At 41.3% G+C, this 22,224-nt stretch overlaps 4 protein-coding genes across 6 annotated transcripts; 3 read left to right on the forward strand and 1 right to left on the reverse strand.

Annotated features, from left to right (window-relative positions):
• Positions 1–48: 48 nt before the first annotated feature.
• On the forward strand, positions 49–2,463 carry ccdc137 (coiled-coil domain containing 137). 2 transcript variants are annotated; one of them, XM_077734498.1, is made up of 7 exons: positions 49–217; positions 379–521; positions 646–871; positions 950–1,032; positions 1,538–1,617; positions 1,685–1,906; positions 1,962–2,463. In XM_077734498.1, the coding sequence occupies exons 1-6, from the start codon at positions 162–164 to the stop codon at positions 1,880–1,882; spliced, it is 786 nt and encodes a 261-aa protein (XP_077590624.1). In that variant the 5' UTR covers positions 49–161; the 3' UTR covers positions 1,883–1,906; positions 1,962–2,463. The 2 variants fall into 2 exon arrangements, with proteins under 2 accessions (XP_077590624.1, XP_077590623.1); XM_077734497.1 differs by having other exon boundaries at positions 1,685–2,463.
• Positions 2,464–3,809: 1,346 nt separating this feature from the next.
• Positions 3,810–6,958, reverse strand: LOC144208545 (G-protein coupled receptor family C group 5 member C-like). The gene is made up of 4 exons (XM_077734456.1): positions 6,649–6,958; positions 4,767–5,757; positions 3,926–4,029; positions 3,810–3,854 (listed from the first exon to the last, which is right to left on the reverse strand). Exons 2-4 carry the CDS (start codon positions 5,734–5,736, stop codon positions 3,810–3,812), a joined length of 1,119 nt encoding a protein of 372 aa, XP_077590582.1. The 5' UTR covers positions 5,737–5,757; positions 6,649–6,958.
• Positions 5,289–13,399, forward strand: btbd17b (BTB (POZ) domain containing 17b). Of its 2 annotated transcripts, XM_077734500.1 has the most exons (4): positions 5,289–5,749; positions 6,188–6,289; positions 10,657–10,942; positions 11,342–13,399. In XM_077734500.1, the coding sequence occupies exons 3-4, from the start codon at positions 10,713–10,715 to the stop codon at positions 12,414–12,416; spliced, it is 1,305 nt and encodes a 434-aa protein (XP_077590626.1). In that variant the 5' UTR covers positions 5,289–5,749; positions 6,188–6,289; positions 10,657–10,712; the 3' UTR covers positions 12,417–13,399. The 2 variants fall into 2 exon arrangements, with proteins under 2 accessions (XP_077590626.1, XP_077590625.1); XM_077734499.1 differs by lacking the exons at positions 5,289–5,749; positions 6,188–6,289 and adding an exon at positions 9,652–9,838.
• A 146-nt stretch (positions 13,400–13,545) lies between these two features.
• Positions 13,546–22,184, forward strand: map2k6 (mitogen-activated protein kinase kinase 6). The gene is made up of 12 exons (XM_077735013.1): positions 13,546–13,926; positions 17,315–17,384; positions 17,809–17,857; positions 17,926–18,039; positions 18,107–18,226; positions 18,814–18,930; positions 19,047–19,098; positions 19,181–19,308; positions 19,379–19,456; positions 20,060–20,199; positions 20,293–20,338; positions 20,603–22,184. Exons 1-12 carry the CDS (start codon positions 13,908–13,910, stop codon positions 20,678–20,680), a joined length of 1,011 nt encoding a protein of 336 aa, XP_077591139.1. The 5' UTR covers positions 13,546–13,907; the 3' UTR covers positions 20,681–22,184.
• Positions 22,185–22,224: the final 40 nt, after the last annotated feature.

A 22,224-nucleotide genomic window follows, 5' to 3' on the forward strand; every position in this document is an offset into this window, starting at 1 on the left:
AAAATAATTATTTAATAATAATTCTTACACGTCTTCTACTCTGACGTCACAGTTCAAAGGGTACCCGGAAAGAAGCGGACTTCCATGTGTACTTATTATTATTAGTTGCCGTGTTCTCTATTGTTTCTAAAAACAACGTCCTTTCACTCGGAAAAAAGAAAATGAAGCGTAAAAGGCGCCCAGTGGAGCAGGTTGGCCAACCCGGAAAAGAGCCAAGGTATGTGTTTATTTCGCTAAATACATCTGTTAGCATTAGCACATGTGCTACACTTTGATCATGCGACGCTCGTTTTTCTGCAATTTAATGACAAATGTGAGTCATATAAAGCTGACAACGAACAAGACGCTTATTAAAACCTTTATTTCCCCAAACGTTAGTGCGAAGAAGCAGAAGCATAGTAGGAAAGCCGAAAAACAAGTCAAAGAAGAAAACCATATTGAACATATTCCGTACAGGCTACGGCAGATCATGAGAAGCATGGAGACGATGAAAAGTGGCTCCCACAGGGATAGGAATCATGGTAAGTCAAAATTTAAACTGTATAACTCATTCAGGTGGAAAAAAAAACAATGATTTTCAGTCAGAAATTGGACGTCTATCATCGTCTTTGGCAATAAAACCTCTCATTTTGACCCCCCTTTCAGCAAGCGTCCATAGAAACCCAGAGAAATCCACAGTCGGCGATATTGCCATCCCACAATTTAAGCGAGGAAAGAATGAGAGCGTGGGAAAATTCTTAATGCGCATGAGTAACGAAACCGACCATGTTCGATTCCTCACCAAAAATCAGATCGAAAGGAAGCCTGAGTTGGCAGAAGCCCAACTACAAGAGCTGCCTGCTCTGAAGGGAAGGTCGGAGAGTAAGAAGAAGTAAGTAAATGCCTTAAGTAGCGTTGTGATATCCAAACATTTCTGTCATTCATCTTTTTTTCTGTTTTTTTTTTACAGACATGACCAAAAAAGAGCAAAGATGCGAAATCTGAAAAAATGGAACCAGAAAGTAGACCGCAGAGAGAAAGAAATGTTTGAAGGTGATTCAATAATGACACTAAAGACCTAAAAGAGTATAAACCTGTTTATTTATAATTTAAAAATAACTACTGTGCATTATGTTTTTATTATAATTTTTAATGTAATTAATAAATTTTAACTAACATTGTTTTGATTTTTAAGGTATTTATAATTATAAAAATAGAATAAAGATTAATAGTTAAAATATAATGATGATAAATGCTCATCTATTTTTAAAAATGAATGACAAAAAGTCTCTAAATTGTCTTGAACTTTTGTCAAACTAGCCACTCTGTTCCCTGAAGGGTTTAAAATATCAGAAAATGTATCATTGCCCCAAAAATTGATTGTATTTGGAAAAAACATGAAATCCTAAATACCGCCACCAGGGGGTGCAAATTTCCCACTATAATATATCCCAATTATTGACCATTTCACGACGCCAATAGACAACACTAGTTATACTAATAATTCTAACCCAAACGTCTAACTCGGCCTCTTAAACCAGTTTACTTTTTTCAATAGATTATATTCCTTTTGGCGAGGTTTCAATGGGACCACCTTCACTCACCAGCAAACCCAAGAAGGCCACCACGACACCCCAGGTGACCCCAAATCTCCCAAAATCATTCCCCGTCAAGTCTTAACCATTTCGTTCTTAATTCTCCAAAGGCCCCCAAAGATCTCCTCCTCAATTCTCTTCTGGGGAATGCCGCTTCAGGGTCCAAGCCTTCCATGGCCAGGCAGAGGATCATGGAGGAGGAACGGGAGCGGGCGGTGCTGGCCTACCGCCAACTTAAGCTACTGAAACAGCATCAACAGCAGGAAGCCAGAAAGGGCCGGCGAAAGTTCAACGTGAACTTCAGGTAAAACTGAGTCGGAAATTAGCCTGTAAAAGTCGTCTAAAAAGAGAATCACGGCCTCAAAGTTATTGTTGTCATCACGTTCCAGTTTTGACTTCTTAGTATAAATGGTGTTTGCCGTGCAGTGACAGTCATACACCGCCAGGTGGCGATTTTAGGACAAAAGTAGTGCATTGTATTTTATTACAAGTCTGAGAGGGGAAAAAACAATGTGGGATTTGATCCTATGTCTGTTTGATTGCGAACCACATTCTTACCAATCGGTCCCGTTTGTCCCCAGGCGTTTTTACACTGTAATTAAGATTTTGTGATGAAGGACCGCTTGTCTTATACCATATGAACTCATCGGTTATTTTTTTTCCACAATTCAACGGGAACTAATTGAAAATTTGATTTATTTTACACAAGTCAAACTGTTACTGTCTTTAATTTTATATTGGGACTATATGGATTTGACATTGTTAAAATGACATTATTATTCATTAATTAGCAGGTAAAAACATGTATTTGTAAAATACTACAAGGGTGTATTATATTTTCTTTTCATTCATTTTCAATTACCAAAGTGAATAAAATACATGACTTAAATTTTGCCTTAGCATGACGGGATTGTTTAATATACTGCGACTGTGTAGTCAATGGAAAAAAAAATGGAGTCAAGGACGACAATCGTGTATTCTTAAGCTTTAAAATTTGACCCGCACTCGAGCCGTCGTGCGCACGTGTGCGTTCCGCCAATTTAACGACCTCACTCGAGTCCCCTTGAGCAGCTGTTTCTTGTTACCGTGGCGACGGCAAACGCAAGCTTTGCTGATTAAACAAAACGGCAAAAGGCGCCTCTAACGAGTGTTATATATTGACAAAACCGCAAATGATAGAATATGATCCGGCCCGTGTTTGCTCTTTCAATATTTACAACAAAGAGCTTGTTTGTGGCTAAATTAAGGGTAAACCTTCAAAATAATTGTAATTACAAATATCCTAGCTTCATAATTAGTGTTCCGCTTCTTTTTTTTTTAGTATAACTCTGATGTCGCTTATTTTATATATATTTTTGTATTATTATTGTATATATTTTAACGTTCATGTCGTTTTTCATTATTAGATGGCATTTGTCACTTAATCAGTTTCTGCCCATCATTTAAAGTCCGTGTGGTAACTAGAATTTTACAATATTTTTTTTTTGTAATTTTTTTAAAATCCAATTTGATAAAAAGTTATCTTGGTAGTAATTTTCTTGACTTTTTACCTGATGTGCTATTTTCTCTACCCACTCAGCCTGTTGTGTAACATTCAAGCAAATCTCATTGTCCTTTTATGAAAGCCCATTCAACAAAAAAACAATAATGCACCTGTCACCGATCTCATTAGCGAGGGAGATTACGTGGATTAACGACCGGGTCGTGTGCTTTTTCTTGTTGCCGGGGTCCAAATAGGCGAAAAAAACGTATGCAAATGAGCGACCAAATCTTGCCGAACATTTTTTGACCTTTGACCTTAACTAGAGTTCCTGTCTTATGGATATGGCTTTTTATTATATATATATATTTCTATTTTAAGACACAACAAACACAAAAATGTGGCGTTTAATAACAAGAAGATTAAAACGCTAATCCTACAAACAAATTCCTTTTCCCTCACAGCAAGTTTAAACCGGATTCCAAAAAGTTTGGACGCTATAAATTGTGGATAAAAAATTTCAATTTTAGATCTCTCATCGACATTCTTTTTGTTTTTTGGAATCCATTTTGTACATTACGTAACAGAAAAATCCTAACTTGATGATTGCAGCAGCGATTTAACCTATTAACGAACGTAAAAAAAAAAATAGCACTTTAAAGCTGAAAAAAATAAGACACACCAAACTGAAGTTGCTAGGACGGCATATACGGCGCTGAACAATCCGTCGAGCCACTGTTGCACGCACTTGCGCTCTAGGAACATGTTGAGGCCCGACGCATCATGGTGTCCTGGTCCATCTGTTCAAAGACAATAGGCGGGTTGAACTCACTTCCCTTTAAGAAAAAAACTAAATAAATTAATCACTCACTTTGGTAAGACCTTTAGCAATCAGGGCTAATTCCGTAGGCTGGTAGACGCAACTCCGCAGTTGACCGTTATAGGCACCGTAGGGCGACACTGGTTTGGATGCCGCTGATTGGGAGAAGAAATTAGACATGTCACATGGTTTTTTGTCAATAGGATTGGCTCCATACATGTGATTGGTTAGGTTTTATTGCCAGTGATTACTAAAAACCTTTAGAAAAAATGTTTTCCGTCGCAAAAATCTAATTTTATACTATATCAAGATTAAAAGACATTTTTTAATGGATATTTGGAGTTTTTGGGAATGGTCTCAGTGTATATTAGGACTGCCAAAAATTTCAATGTACTAATTAACTTTCAAGCTATAATCTTCTTATCCAAGCTAGCAGGTTCCCGTTGGGACCGCCAGACACAAAAAATACGAAAAAATTAATTAATAAATAATCAACTCTTAGGGACTTGGGCCCAAATTCAAAATGAAGTCACCCACTCAAAACAACATCATCACTGGTAGCCAACGAGTTAATAAGAAACCTTCAAATGCCCCAAAACAAACAAAAGGTAACCCATAAATGCCCCAAAATAGGCAAAAATCGGCAGAAAAACAACAGTACATGATCCAAAATCAGGTCAGGGGTCAAAGGTCAAAATAGACAGACAAACAAACCAGAAAAACAATAGTAAATGATAAAAAAATACCAAAAGTGACCCATAAGTACTCTAAAATGGAAATTATTGCCTCCTATTAATGTCACTAGATGTCCAATCCAATTTGACTGGTTTGTACAATGGCGGCAAGTATAAGTGAACTTTTTGACTCCTCTAGTCTACCAAACGTCCGTTACCTGCTTGCGGTTCCTCCATGGTGAAGGCTTTATTTTCCATGTACAGAGTCTGATGAGGCGGGCCCGCCGCTTCTTTGCGATGCTCGTCATAGACCAATCCCCTGGCCGGGTAGATGTGGTCGGCGGCGTGGTGGGGCGGCTCCAGGTCCGGATCCCGCCCGGTCAGCAGACAGATCTCCGGGACGGCGTACAGCAAAAGAAACACCCATCCATTGGACACCACAGCCACGGCCAGCGTTGGATCATCCCAACTCGCGTCGCCCAACGCCCGGTTCCCGGCCAGGTACATGCCGATCCAAGCCGCCCAGATAGCCGAGGTCAGAAGCCCCGTCCCCAGGATGAAGGCGCCATCCCGACGTCGCCGTGTCAGCGAACAGGCCGCCGCTACAACAGTGGCGAAGAGTATAACCATGACGTAAATCAACGCCATGACAAAGTCCACATTAGCCAAATGGCAAGCCGGCTCCGGCGCCCCGGCGGGCGGATAGCGGACGACGGTGATGAGTAACCACTCGGCGTTGATGATGACCTCCACTAACCAGACGGCGAGCGCTCCAAGGCACGGCGCCCAGCTCCTGGGGGTCCGCCCCCTTCGACGGCGAAGGATTGTCAACCACAAGCCGTGCGCTAACATGCAAGCTAGGCAGCCGGCGAATAGAACGCCGAAGAGGAAACGGCGTGCGGCGCAGCTGGCCGAATACGGGCCCACCACGAAGGCGAAAGCTAGTCCGAAGAGTCCCATTGTGAAGACCAGGACGCCAGCCTGAAGGCCCACCGTTCCCTTCCTGGTTTTGTCCGTCACTAAGGGCAGGCAAGCCATGAGGACCACGAAGAGGACGAATGAGGTCAGGACGCCAGCGGCTGCCGCCGTCTCCACCGCCACGCCCCACGCCAACGTCAAGTCGCACAGGTTGTAGTAGATGGAACCGATGCTGGGGCCACACCCCTTGGGGGGACCCGTGGACGCCATGGTTTCGTGGCAGGTAAGATTCTGTGGATATAAAACATGGTTGATCTGTGATAGAGGTCAGGGGTCAAAGGTCAAAGCTTAGCCGGGGCTCTTCCCCTATCGTGAAAAAACACGTTTAGGGAGGGCTTTGTCTTGGGTGGCATTATGCTTAATTGTGTAGCCTGTTTTTGTGGGGGTGCTGGAGCCTATCCCAGCAGACTTGGGGCAAAATAAACTGGTTGCCGGGCAGTCGTCGGGCGGGACGGATAAACTAATAAATCTGCCCAGAGAGTTCAGAATTAGAATAAATCATTATCTATTATTATCCAAAAAGCCAAACTAGACTTGAAAGCATGTCTTTGTTCATTGGATAAAATAAAAGTTATCTTTAAGAGAAGGTTATTAGAGCAAACTGTAACTATATTATACTAAAACTTTCAAGAAATTAAGGACACTTATTCTTTCATTTCAGATTTAATACCCAGAAACATGCCGGGTCTCCCAGTCAAAATGGATTGGACATCTAATCGTCAATGGCCGGGAAACGGGATCACTTTCAAGGTTAGTTAATGAGGTAAGTTCACAAAATTCTCCATAAATATAATGCCTTTGTTACATATATTTGGATGTTATTAATTTAGTATATTGACACTATTTAAACCTTGCAGAAAAAAACTAAATTCAATCCAAACTAAAACATCTCAATTGATCATTTTCATTTTGACCAACTACTTTATTCATGTAAAATACATTCTTGTTAGTATAATCCAATAAATATTGATCAAAATTGACAACATTCCATAATTTAAACATTATATTTAGCCCCATAATCGAAAAATATGCTCCTAAATCTTGCCCCAATGATATCTACATCTCAAACAACTACCAATTCAACCCCCATAACACCATCCATGAATCCTTTCACTCTCGTACCTGCCAACAAGCGATCCAGGTAGACTATCCTCCCTAATATTCCTCTTCTTATTGGACCAAATCCCAATTCCTCATGCAGATAATCCAAGCAAATTTCCAGCTCACCGACTCACTCTCCCAGCAGACTCCAGCTCCGTCACCCCCCAACCCTGCCCCCCTCGCCTTCCCGCGACCGGTCCCACCCGACGCGGTCGCCTTCACTCAAACGCCATCGTCCTGTCGCCGTTTTTGCGTATTCTGCCAGATTAGTCCCGTGGGTTTGTTCTCTGCGCTTTTTAGGGGCTCTGGAGTGGCTCCTTTCCAACCGAGTAGTCCCAGTACCGCCTCTTTTCAGACTACTGCTGATTAACGGTCTTTTATTGTTAGCCTGATGAGATCACGTTGGTGATAAGGCGTCCTCTTTCACATTATTCAGGTAGAGGACATCATCAGTAGCTCGGGGGAGGAAACAACACAAAATACTCCACTAAATCTACATTTATTCAACTCCTTAACCTCTTTAATCAACATTTTCGCACAGTATAATACATATTTAACTATACTGCACTTAATACTATACTTTTTGTAAACCGTTTATCTCCATATTATAGTCATATGGCTAATATTCCCTTGAAATGGCACTCTTTTGGCTGTAGTGGAGTTTAAACTTCAAAATACACCACCACCTGGTGGACACATGTTGTATTACTACCTCTTGTTTACACAACTAAATGGGATTACGCAACCAAATGGAAAGCGTTATGATTGATCGGTTAAAAGGCAGCACAATTAACTTCGATTAATATCAATATTTTAATGCCCCCTAACCTCGGCACTCACGCAAATGATAGGAATGTTATTGTTGACATAACAGAATAAGAAAGCTATAGTTTATGGCCTCTAACATTTTTTTATGTTTATCTCTCTTGACATTTTAAGTATTGCATAAATATATAGTTTATGGGCTCTTTAACATTTGTTTTAAATATTTATCTGTATTGATATTTTAATTATTGCGTCGCCCTCCTTTCTTAAAAATTTGAATGATAAAAAATGATTTTACATAAAAATAAACATTAAAATACAGATGAAATACCTTTTAAAAAACATTTTATGAATCTTTGAGTCATTAATTGAAATATACAAATCATAAAATAAGGTTCAAACAATTCTCCTTTGTGAAAAACATTATTTTTTTAAGTAAATAGCTTTGTCGTTGTCCAATCTGGTCCAAAAATGAACATTCTCTACCCTTATTGCCAAATACTAAGACCCCAAATTCAAATGATCTTCCATCATATTTAGTCTTTATATCCCCTTTTTTCTTTACACTATCCAGTTATATTTGACATGGCGGGGTTTTAGGGCGCAGTGGCGTGAGGTTGAGACGCCCTCGGGCGGACTCATTGCCAGATTAAGGTCATCCAGGACATTTATTTATTTTGCTGCCTGGCATATTGCCTGCGCTAAAAGTCCTCTTTAGGATCGATCTCTTCAAAACTGTCACTTCCCAAACTAACCCCTATTTGTTTATTTATTTTTTTATCCCATTTGCACGAAATTTACGTCTGCGACTATTTAAAAATAAATTGGACGTCTATCTCCGTCAATTAGGGGCACCCAAAGAGTTAAAAGGAGCCTGTCGCCAAGCAAAAAAAAGTCATGTGACCTTAATGGAGGGCACTTTATTCCCACAGGCTAAAAGGCAATAACAATAGAAATGAAAATGTCATACTAGCTTAAGCAAGTGAAAGTTTGCCATTTTCTAGCATCCAATCTTGTCAGAGTTGTCTTCATTAAGGCCACATCAGCTTTCCGCTGGGAACTGCTCAAGTTATTCATAGTTTCAGCTTGCGTTTGGGGTCTACTGTGGTTTTTTTTATTAGTTATTTATTTATTTTTTTAAAAACTGCACCCCCTTTAGATCCCTCAGGGGATTTTCCGCAACCCACTTCTAGCTAAAATGATGCTGTGCATTGTCTGTTTGAATGGATGTAGCTTGTTGGAAGGTCAGGGGGAAAGCGGTTTAAGCCGGTTTTTGGACAAAATAATTGGTGCTTTAAAAAAAAAAAACTGCAAAAAATAACAAAAAAAAATCGGAAAGGTCATTAAAGGTTAAAGTGATAGATAATACCTCGTGTAAGTATATTTAAGTATACAAATCATGTTTTTTTTTTAGATCGATAATAATGTTTCAAGACCAAAAATGTCACAGCTCACAAGGGCAACATTTGATTGGCTAAAATTGGACTGGCATTTCAAAATGGGAATATTTCCTTAACAATTTTCTCCATTAATACAAAATTCTGCATCTTTTCACTTTATTACAACCCGATTTCTTCCTATCATGTAGGAAAACATAGCCATCCACCAAAACCCATTTAACTGACCACATTTTTTCGCATGGCCCCCCAAATTGACTTCCTATTTAAAAAAATAAATAATTTAAAAATAAATATTTCCCTCAGGCTCAACAGAATAGTTTTCAAATATGTCAATTACATCCAATGTGACGATAAGCCACTGCAATCAACATATCCACTCCCCCCAAAAAATATAACAGTGCTTTAAATGGAAACGAGCACACCCAACGTAAATCTAATTATCCTCCCAATAGCGCCATCCGAGAAGTAATTACACCCCCCCCGCCCCCAAAAATGGGCAGCCCCCGAAATAGATGAGCAAACCTGATTGACTAGCGCTCGCCAAGCTAATTAGAGCCTTAATTGAATTGGGCACACCATCAGTGATTAAACCCCAGCACGAAACATCATTTTTTTTCGCGTGTGTTGTTAAAAAGAAGACTATCGATTGTTGATAGCGCCCCCTAAAAACAAAAAAAAACATTAGTCCGAGTCCTTGGCCAGGGCAAAAACGGATCGATGCGGCGGCGGCGTTTTCAGCGTCCTGACAGAAGGAATGCAACAAAAAAAATAGGGAAAAAAATCAAAGCCGTCGCCATGGCAACGCCCCTGCCAGATTCCACCAATCGATGGAGTCGGCCGGCGTCCTACATATAGCGCTCGGGACAGGGAGTAGCGCGCACACACACATATACGCACCAGAGGGCAACGTACCTCTCCGCTAACATCGCCGCAGTGAGAAGACGCTTCCGGATGCGAGACCATGCCATCCCATCGTCCCAGTTTCATTTTGGGGGTCTCCCTGACCACCATGGTCTTCTTCGCCCACTTTGTAGCACTTAGAGGAGGTGAGATGACTCGTTTTTTGGGACTTTACTTTGCGGACGTTGCCTTTTTTGGCGCTCACTTTAGGTTTTTAGCGGGTACGACCGGGTTGGCTATTTATTCTCATCACGCCGCAACGTATCTTGCGATTCATGAGTCCATTTGCTGGCTGGCGTCGTGCCGACGCAACAATACATTAAGGTGGTTGAGTGTATTGGGGGAGAAAAGATTTGTTGTGGTATTGATTTTTTTTGTTGGACTAAATGAATGTGGTTTGCGGCTGAAAAGTTCGTTTGTTGGGAAAGTTGTCGGATTGTATGACTGCTAAGTTGATTTAAGATAAGAGTATCAAATTTGGGTACGTTTGTGGGTATATATATATATTTGCTGCAGCTTAATTTTAGATCACATTTCCCCCCTTAATATCTCAGTGAATAATTCATGAATCCTAATGACATAATTAAGGCACATCCACCAGGTGGCTAATTGGCTGCTGACCGTAATTGGATTGTTTACATTTTTTTTGCTCTTCTGCAACACAAATTTTCGCTAACGAGATGAAAATTGAACTATTACAAGGTTAAAATGAAAATAGGATGACTGTAATATACTTCAAATTGTGAAACAGTCATTTTAATGCCCTTTTTTAGCTAATATAAAGTTCTTTAGTTTCTACAGCATCAACTTTTGCCAAAATAGTCTTTTTTTTTGCGTAATATTATTATTTTTAAGTCATATTTAGACCGGTGCAAGGAGAAGCCTGGCGGCCCGCCAGGTTTATAGAGATATATATCATATTTCCCTGAAAAATCCTAATCTGTTCCAATCTTGATCTCCAAAGCACCAGTAAAGCCGGACTTCCCACCGGACTTGGGTTCCACGGTCCTGAACCACTCCATGAGCCTGGTCCAGAGGATGGAGGGCCTGTTGGCCGCCGGGAACGGCAGCGACGTCACCCTCCGCGTGCTGGCCGTGGACACGGACGAGGTGAAGGTGATCCAGGCTCACAGTCTGGTGCTGACCATGCAGAGTCCGGTCTTCGAGGAACTGCTCCTGGTCCGAAATGGCAGCGCCGTGGTGCTCAGGGAGGCGTCCGACTGTGCCGCCGTCTTTGACAAGTTCATCAGGTGAGGGAGAGGACGCCATTTTGGGTTGAAATTGAAATACTAGATTGTCAAAATACATTTAGGTCCATCATAATGATTAACTTTGTTGTACTTTTATGCCTAACGTAGATTTTGTCCTTGAAAGTGAGACCATTTGGGGTAAAAACATTTACATTAAGGAAATTGCAATCAATTAGTTGACATCTTACTTTTAAAATCTACATTATAATTTCCTATTATTCTCAAATTTCCAATTTACTTGCAAATCAACAAAAAATAAAAATGAACAAGTTAGCAAGAACCTCCAAAAAATCAGATTCCCAGCAGCCCTACCATCAAAGTACTCGCCGAAAACCAAAAACTCTGCTTTTCCCCACCCTCCTCCCTTCTCTATGTATCTCCGCCCCTTTTTCCATGCAGGTACCTGTACTGCGGCGACGTATCGGTCCGCCTTGACCAAGCCATCGCTCTCCACAAACTAGCCAGCAAGTACCGTGTCCGTAGCCTGCAAGAAGGCCTTAGCCAATACATGAGTCAACACCTATCCAGCGACTCCCCGGCAGGCCACGCCGTCTCCTGGTACAACTACGCCTTGCTGACGGGCGACGCCGCCCTCCGCGATAGCTGCCTCCAATACCTATCGTGGAACCTGTCGTCAGTACTCCGCAGCCAGGAGTGGCTGTCGGTGGGCGAGGACCTCCTCCTCTCCCTGCTCCGCCGTTCTGATTTGGTTCTACAGACGGAACTGGAGCTCTACGAGGCGGTGGAGGCGTGGGCCGAGAGCAACGGCCCGGCGGGGGAGACGGCCCGGGCGGCCCTGAGGTCGCTACGCTACGGCATGATCCCGCCACGCCACCTATTCCGCCTCCAGAGGCAGTCGGCGCTCCTCCAGACCCACTACGAGTCGGTACGAGACCTCCTCTACCTGGCTTTCCAGTTCCACTCGGCGTCACCCGTCACCCTGGCCAAGTACTTTGAGGTGAACTGTAGTATCTTCACACCCCGCAACTATCTGTCGCCCTCTTGGGGCTCCCCGTGGATCATCGGGAACCCCACCCGGGATGACCGCAGCTTCAGCTTCCAGACCCAACTTGGCCCCAGCGGCCATGACGCTAGCAAACGGGTAACGTGGAACTCGCTCTTCTCGCCACGTTGGATGCCCGCCGGCGCCAGGTCCAACTATGGCGAGATGGGCGCCATGCAGCCCACCCGTACCGACGGCGGACGGCCGCGGGTCATCGTCACGCCGGCCACGTCCAGTCCGGACTTTGCCGGGGTTAGCTTCCAGAAGACGCTGTTGGTGATGGCCCGGCAACAGGGTAAGATAGTGGTCCGCCATGTCTACAACTTCCACCAGAGTACCGAGGAGGCGGGTGACTTCCTGGAGGGCGCCGACCTCCAACGCCGTGTGTCCGAGTACCTGATCGACAGCTCCCTCTATCTGCACGTCGTCATCAAGCCGCTCTACCACACGTTGCTGGTGGCCAAGAAATAGGAACGTAATTCAACCCAAATGTTGGAATATATCTTAAATTAGGGAATATTTGGCCACACCCCTTATCTGACATCAAATTGCAGTATTAGCGTGCACTTAGCCATTAGCATTTCGATATATATTTACCATATTTTCACGACTACACACACTTAAAAGTCCTAATTTTTTTTTATCCAAAATAGACGGGGCGCCTTTAATTCATTGCGCCTTATATATGGAAAAAAAAAACTTGTGGCATAACATAGCTCAAACTAATGATAATTTTGAGTGTGTTTACAATCCTGTCATCCAAAGTGAATAACCAAAATGTAATCTTCCAATTATTTTCCAAGAAAAGACACACATTGATAGTATTTCATGCACAAAAGAGGCAAACAAGATCATCTTTGTACTGTATTAGTCGGACAATGTTTTGTGTGGCTGTTTTTTTTCCCTTTCGTTTGATTCTTTTCTGATTTTTATGGCTTTGAGTTTGAATAGAATGTCCTAATTTTGTAGTTTTGGGATTTTCAGCAATACTTTTAAATATTTAGTTTTTAGAATTATGAAGTTGTATTACAAATAGTTAGAAAAGTGTTAAAAGAATTACCATTCTGTTGATTATGTTCCTTTTCTAGTAGTAATTGTAACTATAATTATGACTTTAATTCAGATTTATGTTTTTTTCCCTTCAATATTGTGATGTATAGAATAGCAAGAATCTACTCTTTGTATAAAATAATATAAAATAAAAACAATCAACTGGCTGACTGACTGGCCGCAAAGCAAAAAAAAAAGTATAATGACTGTAATACATTGTGACGTAGTCAGAATGAAGTTGTGTAGGATAAAAATAAAGTATAAATGTCAAGAATAAATAGGTCGTCATTTGTGATTAGAAAAACAACAAACTAATGTTAATAACTTGGCAGAAAACCAAATTATTTTTATTTCTAATGCTTATTTGACGCCAAATACACTGTATAATAAAAACAATTATTTTATTTTGTGCCATTTCTTTATTCCTAACATTCAAAACACTCCAAAGTACGGACGAACATGAACTATTCCTTCGGACTTTCGCATGTATCTCTGAGTAAAGAAAATACAACTCCCATGATGCTTTGTACCGCAACCGGAAACACGTCACCACACGGTTGGCCCCCTCAGCTGTCAGACTTTGGCCACCCTAGAAAGTGCAGGATTTTTTTTGCCGTGTGTGTACGCAAACTTACTCGAAGTGTTCTGCTCGTTCTGCCTTCCATCCGAACCGTGCATCTTCTGACCCATCGGCCATAGAACGCTCACCTGGAAGCGCGCACGGTCCAAGCATTTTATTGGATTTATTTGTTATTTTTTTTGCTTTCATTGCTGCTGCTCGTTTTTTTTCTCTCCTGCACGAGCAGCCTGCGATCCTGAGCGGGCGTACGGGTTCGATGCGGGGAGGGAGGGAGTAGAAAAAGGCCAAAAAGTCTTTGTGCTTCCCTTCCCCCTCATCAAAGCAAAGGGGAAATGTCTCTTTCCAAAGGAGGTATGTGTGTTTTAACTCTTGCTATACTTTCCCCCTTTAGGAATGCATGTATATTTATCCCGTGTGTGCGGAAGTGCTTTTTGCCAGCTAGCTACCTTTTAAGAAATGAAAGCAGGCCAGGTGGAAAAAAGCTTTGCACGGTGCAAACAAAGCAAAAAGAAGCGAGTCAGCATGCCTCGTTGACTTTGTGTTCTGCAAAGAGTGTGTGTGCGCGCGTGTGTGTTTGCGTGCGTGTGTGCGTGCGCGTGTGTGAATGTGTGTGTGTGTTAGCAAGCTTGACATAACATTTGCAGCTAGCATGCTAGCTGCCGCACTAGCTTCTCCATTGTCTTCACATTGAAACTAAACCATATTCCAAAATGGTATAAAACGCACATTTAAACGTGGAATTAACTATAGATTGTGATTATTTAGGTTTTGGAAAAAATTAAGATACGTGGTGGACTACAGGTGTTTGTATTTTGGTCGTCGTGACGTGCGGCTCATTGGTTGTGATTAATAGCTACATTCGACTCGATTATTATTCCAAATAGCTTCAAATTATTATTATTTTTTGGTAATATTTGCATGTTGGCATGCTCCAAAAAAATAGATTGGAAAAATCAAGTCATGGCGCTTCCTCTGCGTCACACACATGCACGCACGCACATGCACGCGCACATACACACTCACCCACGTACACACACACACACACATACAATGATGATGTCGTCAATTTACATTTCAAGTTCACCGCTTGTGCTGTTACACAATCATTCTAGCGTTACCATGGTGGGGGAGTACACAGTGTGTGCCTCCCTTTGGCCTACCGAGGCATGTTTTGACTTGTGCCGAGGCCCTTTTGTTGACAGTCCGCTGGATGCGAGCAGATCTGCTCAGGTGATGCTCAACGTTGCAGTCGACCTTCACTCTCATGCCCCCGTGCTCTTTTTTTGTTTGTTGTTGTTGTTGCCCCAGATGTCCATCCTTTAGCCTTATCCGTAAAAATAATGCAAAAACAATAATGCTCACCAATTTACGAACCCTATTTTTGTATGAAGGTGAGCTCTTCTCAAGAATTGCTTTGTTTACAAATGCACTACTACTGCTTATACTACTACTACTCCTGCTTATACTACTACTACTCCTGCTTATACTACTACTACTCCTGCTTATACTACTACTACTCCTGCTTATACTACTACTACTCCTGCTTATACTACTACTACTCCTGCTTATACTACTACTACTCCTGCTTATACTACTACTACTACTACTACTACTAATGCAGCTACTACTACTAATGCAGCTACTACTACTACTACTACTGCAGCTACTACTACCGCTACTACTACTTTTACTACCACTATTACCACTATTACTACCACTACTATTACTATTACTACTGCTACTACTCCTGCTTCTACTACTGCCCTACTGCTACTACTACTGCTACTACTACTGCTATTATTACTACTGCTACTACTGCTGCTACTACTACTATTGCTACTACAACTGCTACTACTACTACTATCTGCCAAATTCATTTGGACCATAAAAGTCATCTAAAACGATTTTTCCACTTTGTCGCCGCCCCACTGGCAACTCCTGGTAATGCAACATACGTGCAAGATAACAAGCAGCCCCCCTACCCCCAAAATGCTTGACGTTTTTGACCTGACACCACCAAAAAAAAAAAAACGCACCGATCATGCAAAAAAAATCCCATCTCCTTCCAAAATAGGAGCGCTAAAACAATCCCAAAGCGTCCCTGAACGCATCGGCATGCGAGTGCATGCCTTCCCGTGCAAATACTCTGCACACGCTTGCACGAAATGTCAAGAATTTTGGCTGCAGCGTTTAAAAAGACTGAAAAATGTTGGTATGCCATTTTTTTTTGTTCTCTCTGCATTCTATTTTTTTTTCCGAAGCAAAGGATGACATATTTGGCAGGTCACTGCAAGAAGTCGAACACTCGCACGGAGGAAGCGCCGTCCGTCTATTTTTAACAGAACACGGTCGCCCTATTTTCGGCTCTGCCGCTCCGATCTGCCTAGCGTTTGGCTGCAAAATCTCTAAAATATTTGTAAAACTCCAACACACACACACACACACACATGGGCGATCCAATCTGATCCGGCTCGTGGGGGTTTTGGTGAATCACACTTCCTCCTGACTGCTGTGGCGTGACTCACTAACTGCCTGTGAAAGCCACTCCAAAGTCGCAAGCCATTTTTTTTTGGTTGGAGAATGAAGGCGCAAAACCAGTTCCGCCACCACGCAATTACGCCGCTGTCGAGTGCAAGTTAGGGCCATGCAAGCTTTTTTCAGTCGTCCAAAGAATTGAAATCCTTCCATGGAAACTCGGAATAGAGCACATGTGTTAAAGTGGTGGCTCGGGGGCCAAATTTGGTCCACCGCATCAATTTGTGCGGCCCGGAAAAGTAAATCATGAGTGCCGACTTTCTGTTTTAGGGTCAAATTAAAATGAAGAGCATAGATGTGTATTAAATTTCCTGATTTTCCATCTTTTAAATCAATAATTGACATTTTTTAATCATTTTTTTCTGTTTTTAGTTCAAAAATCATTTTGTAAAATCTAAAAATATCTTTAAAAAGCTAAAATAAACATTGTTTTAGATCTATAAAAAACAGAATATTCAGGGATTTTAATCCAGGTCATTTAATTCATTTAAAAAACAAACAAATATTCTATCAAAAATACTTATAAAACTGAATATATGTAATTAAAAAAATGCAATGTACTTTAGGAATATTTTATTTTATCATCCCTTTGAACCATTCGACCACTTTTACAGTCTTAACCACAAAATCAATTTCAATTGGCCGAGAGTGACCCCATTTTTTTAACCATTGACGTCCGTTGCCGTCATTGTCAGTCAACGAGATAATACTCCAAAAATATTTCAAAAAACACGCTTTCCCATCAATGACAGAATCCGGGACATCGAAGCGGCGTCTCACGCCCACGTCACCCCACTAAAGGGAAGTCCCGACGGCCTGTGGTTACAACAAAAAACAACCAAAAAGTTTATGAATGAACTCATCTCACGAATTCAGAAAGTCCCTTTTTTTTACACGCAGATAAAAAAATCCCGCTTGAGCATAAAATAAAAACACTGAGTTTAAAAGAGGAAGATTTCCCTTCCACATTTTGATGCAAAATTTGAATTAGACGGCAATATATGTCTAATCTGGTATAAGTGGGCGGGGCTAGCAGCCAATGACTTCACTTTTAATTGTAAGAAAAGTCAAACGTTGTTTGTTTTTCTGCCGTAAAGATTATTCCTTTCCCTGGAATGTACATAATAGGGGTGTGGTCTGTCCCTTTAAATATGGATTTGTGTGTTTGTATTGGCGATTAAATGTTTTTTCTTGTTTTTTTCAGGGAAGAAGAAGAATCCTGGGCTGAAACTGGCCAAAGAAGTCTTCGCACCGCCTCCACCGGCAGTAGCAGCGTATGTAATTTCCCTATTTTCTCGCATATAAGCCGCATTTGTTGCTAAAAAAAATGACTGTATCGAAGGTGCGGCTTATATGCGCATAAATTCGACTTGACATGCAAAAAACTGCAAAATGACAGACCAAATGCCATAAGGCAAGACAATATGGCCAATATGGTCATTTGTTTTAAAATAGAGAAAAGATAAATAGATAAAACGGTCCAAAAAAATAATTTAGACAACCATTAAAGAAATTCAAGTAGGAAAAAAAACGTATATCTTGCATAAAACGTGAAAAAACTCAAATTATTTTTTTTTTTAACTTGAAATTTTTGGTAAGTAGACCCTTTAAAATTGGCCAAAAAAAATTGTGATCTGAAACATTACATTACCCCCATACCGGGGTTGTTTTCAATTTCAAGACTATTCCTCTTTACAGGCCCCCCCGAGATCTCGACTCTAAAGCCTGCGTGACTATCGGAGACCAGGTAAGATGGTCCCGCTGACCCCCATTTTCACCCTAAAACTCATATTCATTCATGCATTTGCCTTCCAGAACTTTGTGGTGAAAGCCGATGACTTGGAGCAAATCGCCGAGCTGGGCCGAGGCGCCTACGGCGTGGTCTACAAGATGAGGCACGTGCCCAGCGGTGTCATCATGGCGGTCAAGGTGGGTCATGGCAGAAGAAGGCGGTCCGACTTTCCGATGGCGCACTGACCCCGTTTCTCCTTGGCAGAGGATTCGAGCTACCGTCAACACGCTGGAGCAGAAGAGGCTCCTGATGGACTTGGACATCTCCATGCGGACTGTGGACTGCTTCTACACAGTCACCTTTTATGGCGCCCTCTTTAGAGAGGTTGGTACTTAGCTTCTGGCTAACTATGCCCCGCCCACAAGATACAAACACTAAAGAATATCAATATATCATTTCATTTGATATCATTTTAGCTAAAAAAGTCTCATTCTGGCCCAATTTAAGAGTGCAAACATAAACTTTAATTTAAGACGCACTATGCCTGAACTACAAAAGTAGTATAGAATAAATAAAAAAATATTTTGAGTTATTAAAAACATGAAATTGTGGTTTGGATGATTGTAGTCAATCTAAAACTTGACTTTTCTGGCATTCTCTGATCCAAAATCATTGAAGAAATTTCTTACAATCACTGCCCCATTTTAGACCAGATGCAGTGACACTTTACTGACGCTAGGGGAAGCAATTCCCCTTCTGCAAACTCCATCACAGAGCAGACCATCTTCTAAGCCACTAATTTGACTAGAAATTAGGGATAACCATCTAGACAACTGGTAATATCATTGGGGGAAAAATTGGCGCCCCAAAATGGATTGCACCTTGCACATGTGCCTACATTGCCTTTGGTAAAAATCGGCCCTGCATTTAGCATATTTTTTTATTAATTTTACATTTTTTCTCCCCCTTAGGGTGATGTTTGGATCTGCATGGAACTGATGGACACTTCATTGGATAAATTCTACAAGAAGGTCATTGAAAAAGGCCAGACCATCCCTGAAGACATCCTGGGCAAGATCACTGTAGCGGTGAGTAAGCTATTTAAAATAGATCCTAAATTTTACAATATATGTTGATAAAATGGTCACAAAATTCAATTCTCCCTTTTTAAAAAAACATTTTCATTCTCTCTCGAATTCCTCAGATTGTCAAGGCATTAGAGCACCTGCACAGCAACTTGTCAGTCATCCATAGAGGTAACGTGATTTAGGAAAAAACTGCCTAACGTGCTCACTTGGCGTTTCTCACATTTTGTCTGTTTGTGTGGGGCGGGGCTAGATGTGAAGCCCTCCAACGTTCTCATCAACACTCAGGGCCAAGTGAAGATGTGCGATTTCGGCATCAGCGGCCACCTGGTGGACTCGGTGGCCAAGACTATGGACGCCGGCTGCAAGCCTTACATGGCGGTGGGTGGCATTCCGTCGTTGTCGTTATTTGATGCACATGTCGTAATCAATAACTGATTTTCTTCCTTAGCCCGAGCGCATCAACCCTGACCTCAACCAGAAAGGCTACAGCGTCAAGTCGGACATCTGGAGTCTCGGGATCACCATGGTCAGTTCCTAATCAAATGTCCATGTCATTATTTGCGATTACATAACGTGGTTAACACAAATTTGCATGTATTACTTACGATATATTGAGTGAAAATTGCTCTTTTAGGGTTAATGTAAAAAAAAAAAAATAATCAAATAGGTTAAATTGAGAAAAAAAGTATTGCAATTAGTTAGTATTACATTGTAGGTATTGCATTATAGTATCTAAAAAATAGTATGCATTATTTTGGTCATCTTTGAAAACATTTGACTTTATTAGTGACTTGAATTGAATTTTATTGTCTATATAGAAGTATAATGAGATTAAAAGCTTCACCACAAAGTGCACAAATAACATAAAAAAATCTATAAAGTAATAAATATATAATCAATAAAAAGATAAGTAGGAGGAGCTACTGAGAGTTTCATTTCCCAAAAATATTTTTCCTGTGGAGACCTGTATTTACATTTTTTGGAATCATATGATACCACGTTCGCATTATATTTCAAACGATATCGAGTGAGAGGGAAAAACCACAAGTTTAAACTCGAACGTAATCTCCCAATCGGATCAGGGGGGCGGTGTAGACTTTGACCCAGTGTGCCGTGTGTCCCGCCACAGATCGAATTGGCCATCCTGAAGTTCCCCTACGACTCGTGGGGGACGCCTTTCCAGCAGCTCAAGCAGGTGGTGGACGAACCATCTCCTCAGCTGCCAGCCGACCGCTTCTCACCCGATTTTGTCCACTTCATCTCCCAGTGGTGAGCGAATTTTACTTCTCGGTGGCACTTACGCAAAATGTCCACTAGGGCTCGCTGTTTTCATTCTTATTGACTTCAACTCTGTCTTCCCAGTTTAAGTAAGAAGCCCAATGAAAGACCTGCTTATAAAGAATTAATGGTAAGCACGTTTTTTTACTATTTATTTTTTATTATAATGACTTCGGTGACGAACAAAAAATACTTTTATATTGAAACACTTGGACAGTATAGTCAAAATTATCACTAAGGCTTAAAACTGTAAGTAAATACGCCGCTCCAGGCGGCCATTTTGAGACAGGGCTATCAATCTACTACAGCAACTCGTGAATTTTTAAGTGTTGCTTGTCAATTTGTACTTTATGGTCTGTTATCGAAATATAATCTATATATTTTTCCAACGCAGGAACATCCCTTTTTCACCCTGCATGACTCCAGAGACACAGATGTGGCCAGTTTTGTCAAGGTCATCCTGGACGACTGACATGGCGGTTCCTCCGTTACTGCCACTACGGCCTCCATTTTTGTTTTTATTTTATTTTTTAAGAAGAAAAAGCTCGAGAACCCCCTCTCCCCACCCCGGCCCCCAGCTACTGGAATGACGGACTCTTATTGCGGGGCGCCAGAGCGCTACACAAAGCAACTGGAGATCTTTGACTCACAAATATGAACTCTTTTATTTTCATTTTAACCCCCATATACAGCAGTGCCAGCCATTTTTTTCTTTCAGTCAATTTTCAATCATTACATCTTTTCCCGAAAGCTACATTAGCATTATTAGCATCTTCTCATACTGTATTTTCGTCGAATTTCGTCGTCGAGAGGATCGATGGATCGGTGACGCCCAGACCCGACTCGGGTCCCCCCACCCCTCTCCTGTCGCTATGGAAACCACCCGGAACTATTCCAGGGACCGTCTAATCAAGCTCACTGCAAATTTTGTGTGGGTGCCTTTATTGTTATTGTGTGTTTTTTTTTAAATATTCTGACCTGCATTATGATTTTACTTTGGGTTGCTTTTAAAGAAAAACAAAAAAAAAAAACATTTTTTCCCAGTCTTTTACATACAAGGCACTGACCTTTTCTGTATTTCTCGCAGTGGCCCGCTAACATCACGGCCAAATCCACTCAAACCAGGAAAGGCTGGCAGCGAGCCATTCAAAAACGTATCGGTCTCCTTTCTTTCTAGTCACACACTTTAGTTTGCTTTGCCTTATTATGCCTTACAGTACGTTACGGGGAATAATTTATATGTCAAAGATGTAAATACTGTTTCCTTTTCTTTTTTTTTTTTTTAAGTAACACTGTCAGTGATCTTGACAGTGCGGCTGAGTGGCAGTGTTTGGTAGTAGTTTGTTTTAATGCAGTGTGACACGCACATAGATACAGTTGACACATTTACACACACCCACGGACACATGGGGCCATTTTAGATGTGCCGCTCAGGTTTCCGCGCTCTTTCCTCGAGCGCTCGGTTCCCGTCTATGCAGAGGCACGCATCTGGAGGGCCCCAACCCCCCCGATCTCCCCCACACAAGTGTTCGCAAACTGTGACTATGTCAGTAGTGTTGCTCTAGTTTACACTGCGATGCCGCCTCCTCCATCCAAATTCATTTAAAAAAAACTTAAGTCAAGACTATGATGATAAGGGAACGTTAGCAACACCACAAACAAGCTGCTGTTTATTTTTCTTCATCCTTTAAAGGAAAAAAAGATATGATGGAGTCCTTTCCATATGTCAGTGACCTTTTTTTTCTTCATTTTTACACGGATCATACAAGAATGGAACACTTGCTCTACCTCTTACTCCTTCACTCTTATTTGCCACCGGTTCATTTGGTGGGACTGACAAACTTGAACTGTGGAAAGACAAAAAAAAAGAAATAAAGGCTTTATTGTTCAGTATGTTCATTTAATGTCAGATTTCAAGATTTTTGTTTTGGCAGTGGTAAATCTTTTTTTCCTCAATAAATTTGCATAATAGCAAATATTGTACTGGTCAAAACAAGTCGGCATGTGAAATGTATA

Source organism: Stigmatopora nigra, chromosome 15, assembly GCF_051989575.1.
Source record: "Stigmatopora nigra isolate UIUO_SnigA chromosome 15, RoL_Snig_1.1, whole genome shotgun sequence".
Classification (NCBI taxonomy): Eukaryota; Metazoa; Chordata; class Actinopteri; order Syngnathiformes; family Syngnathidae; genus Stigmatopora; species Stigmatopora nigra.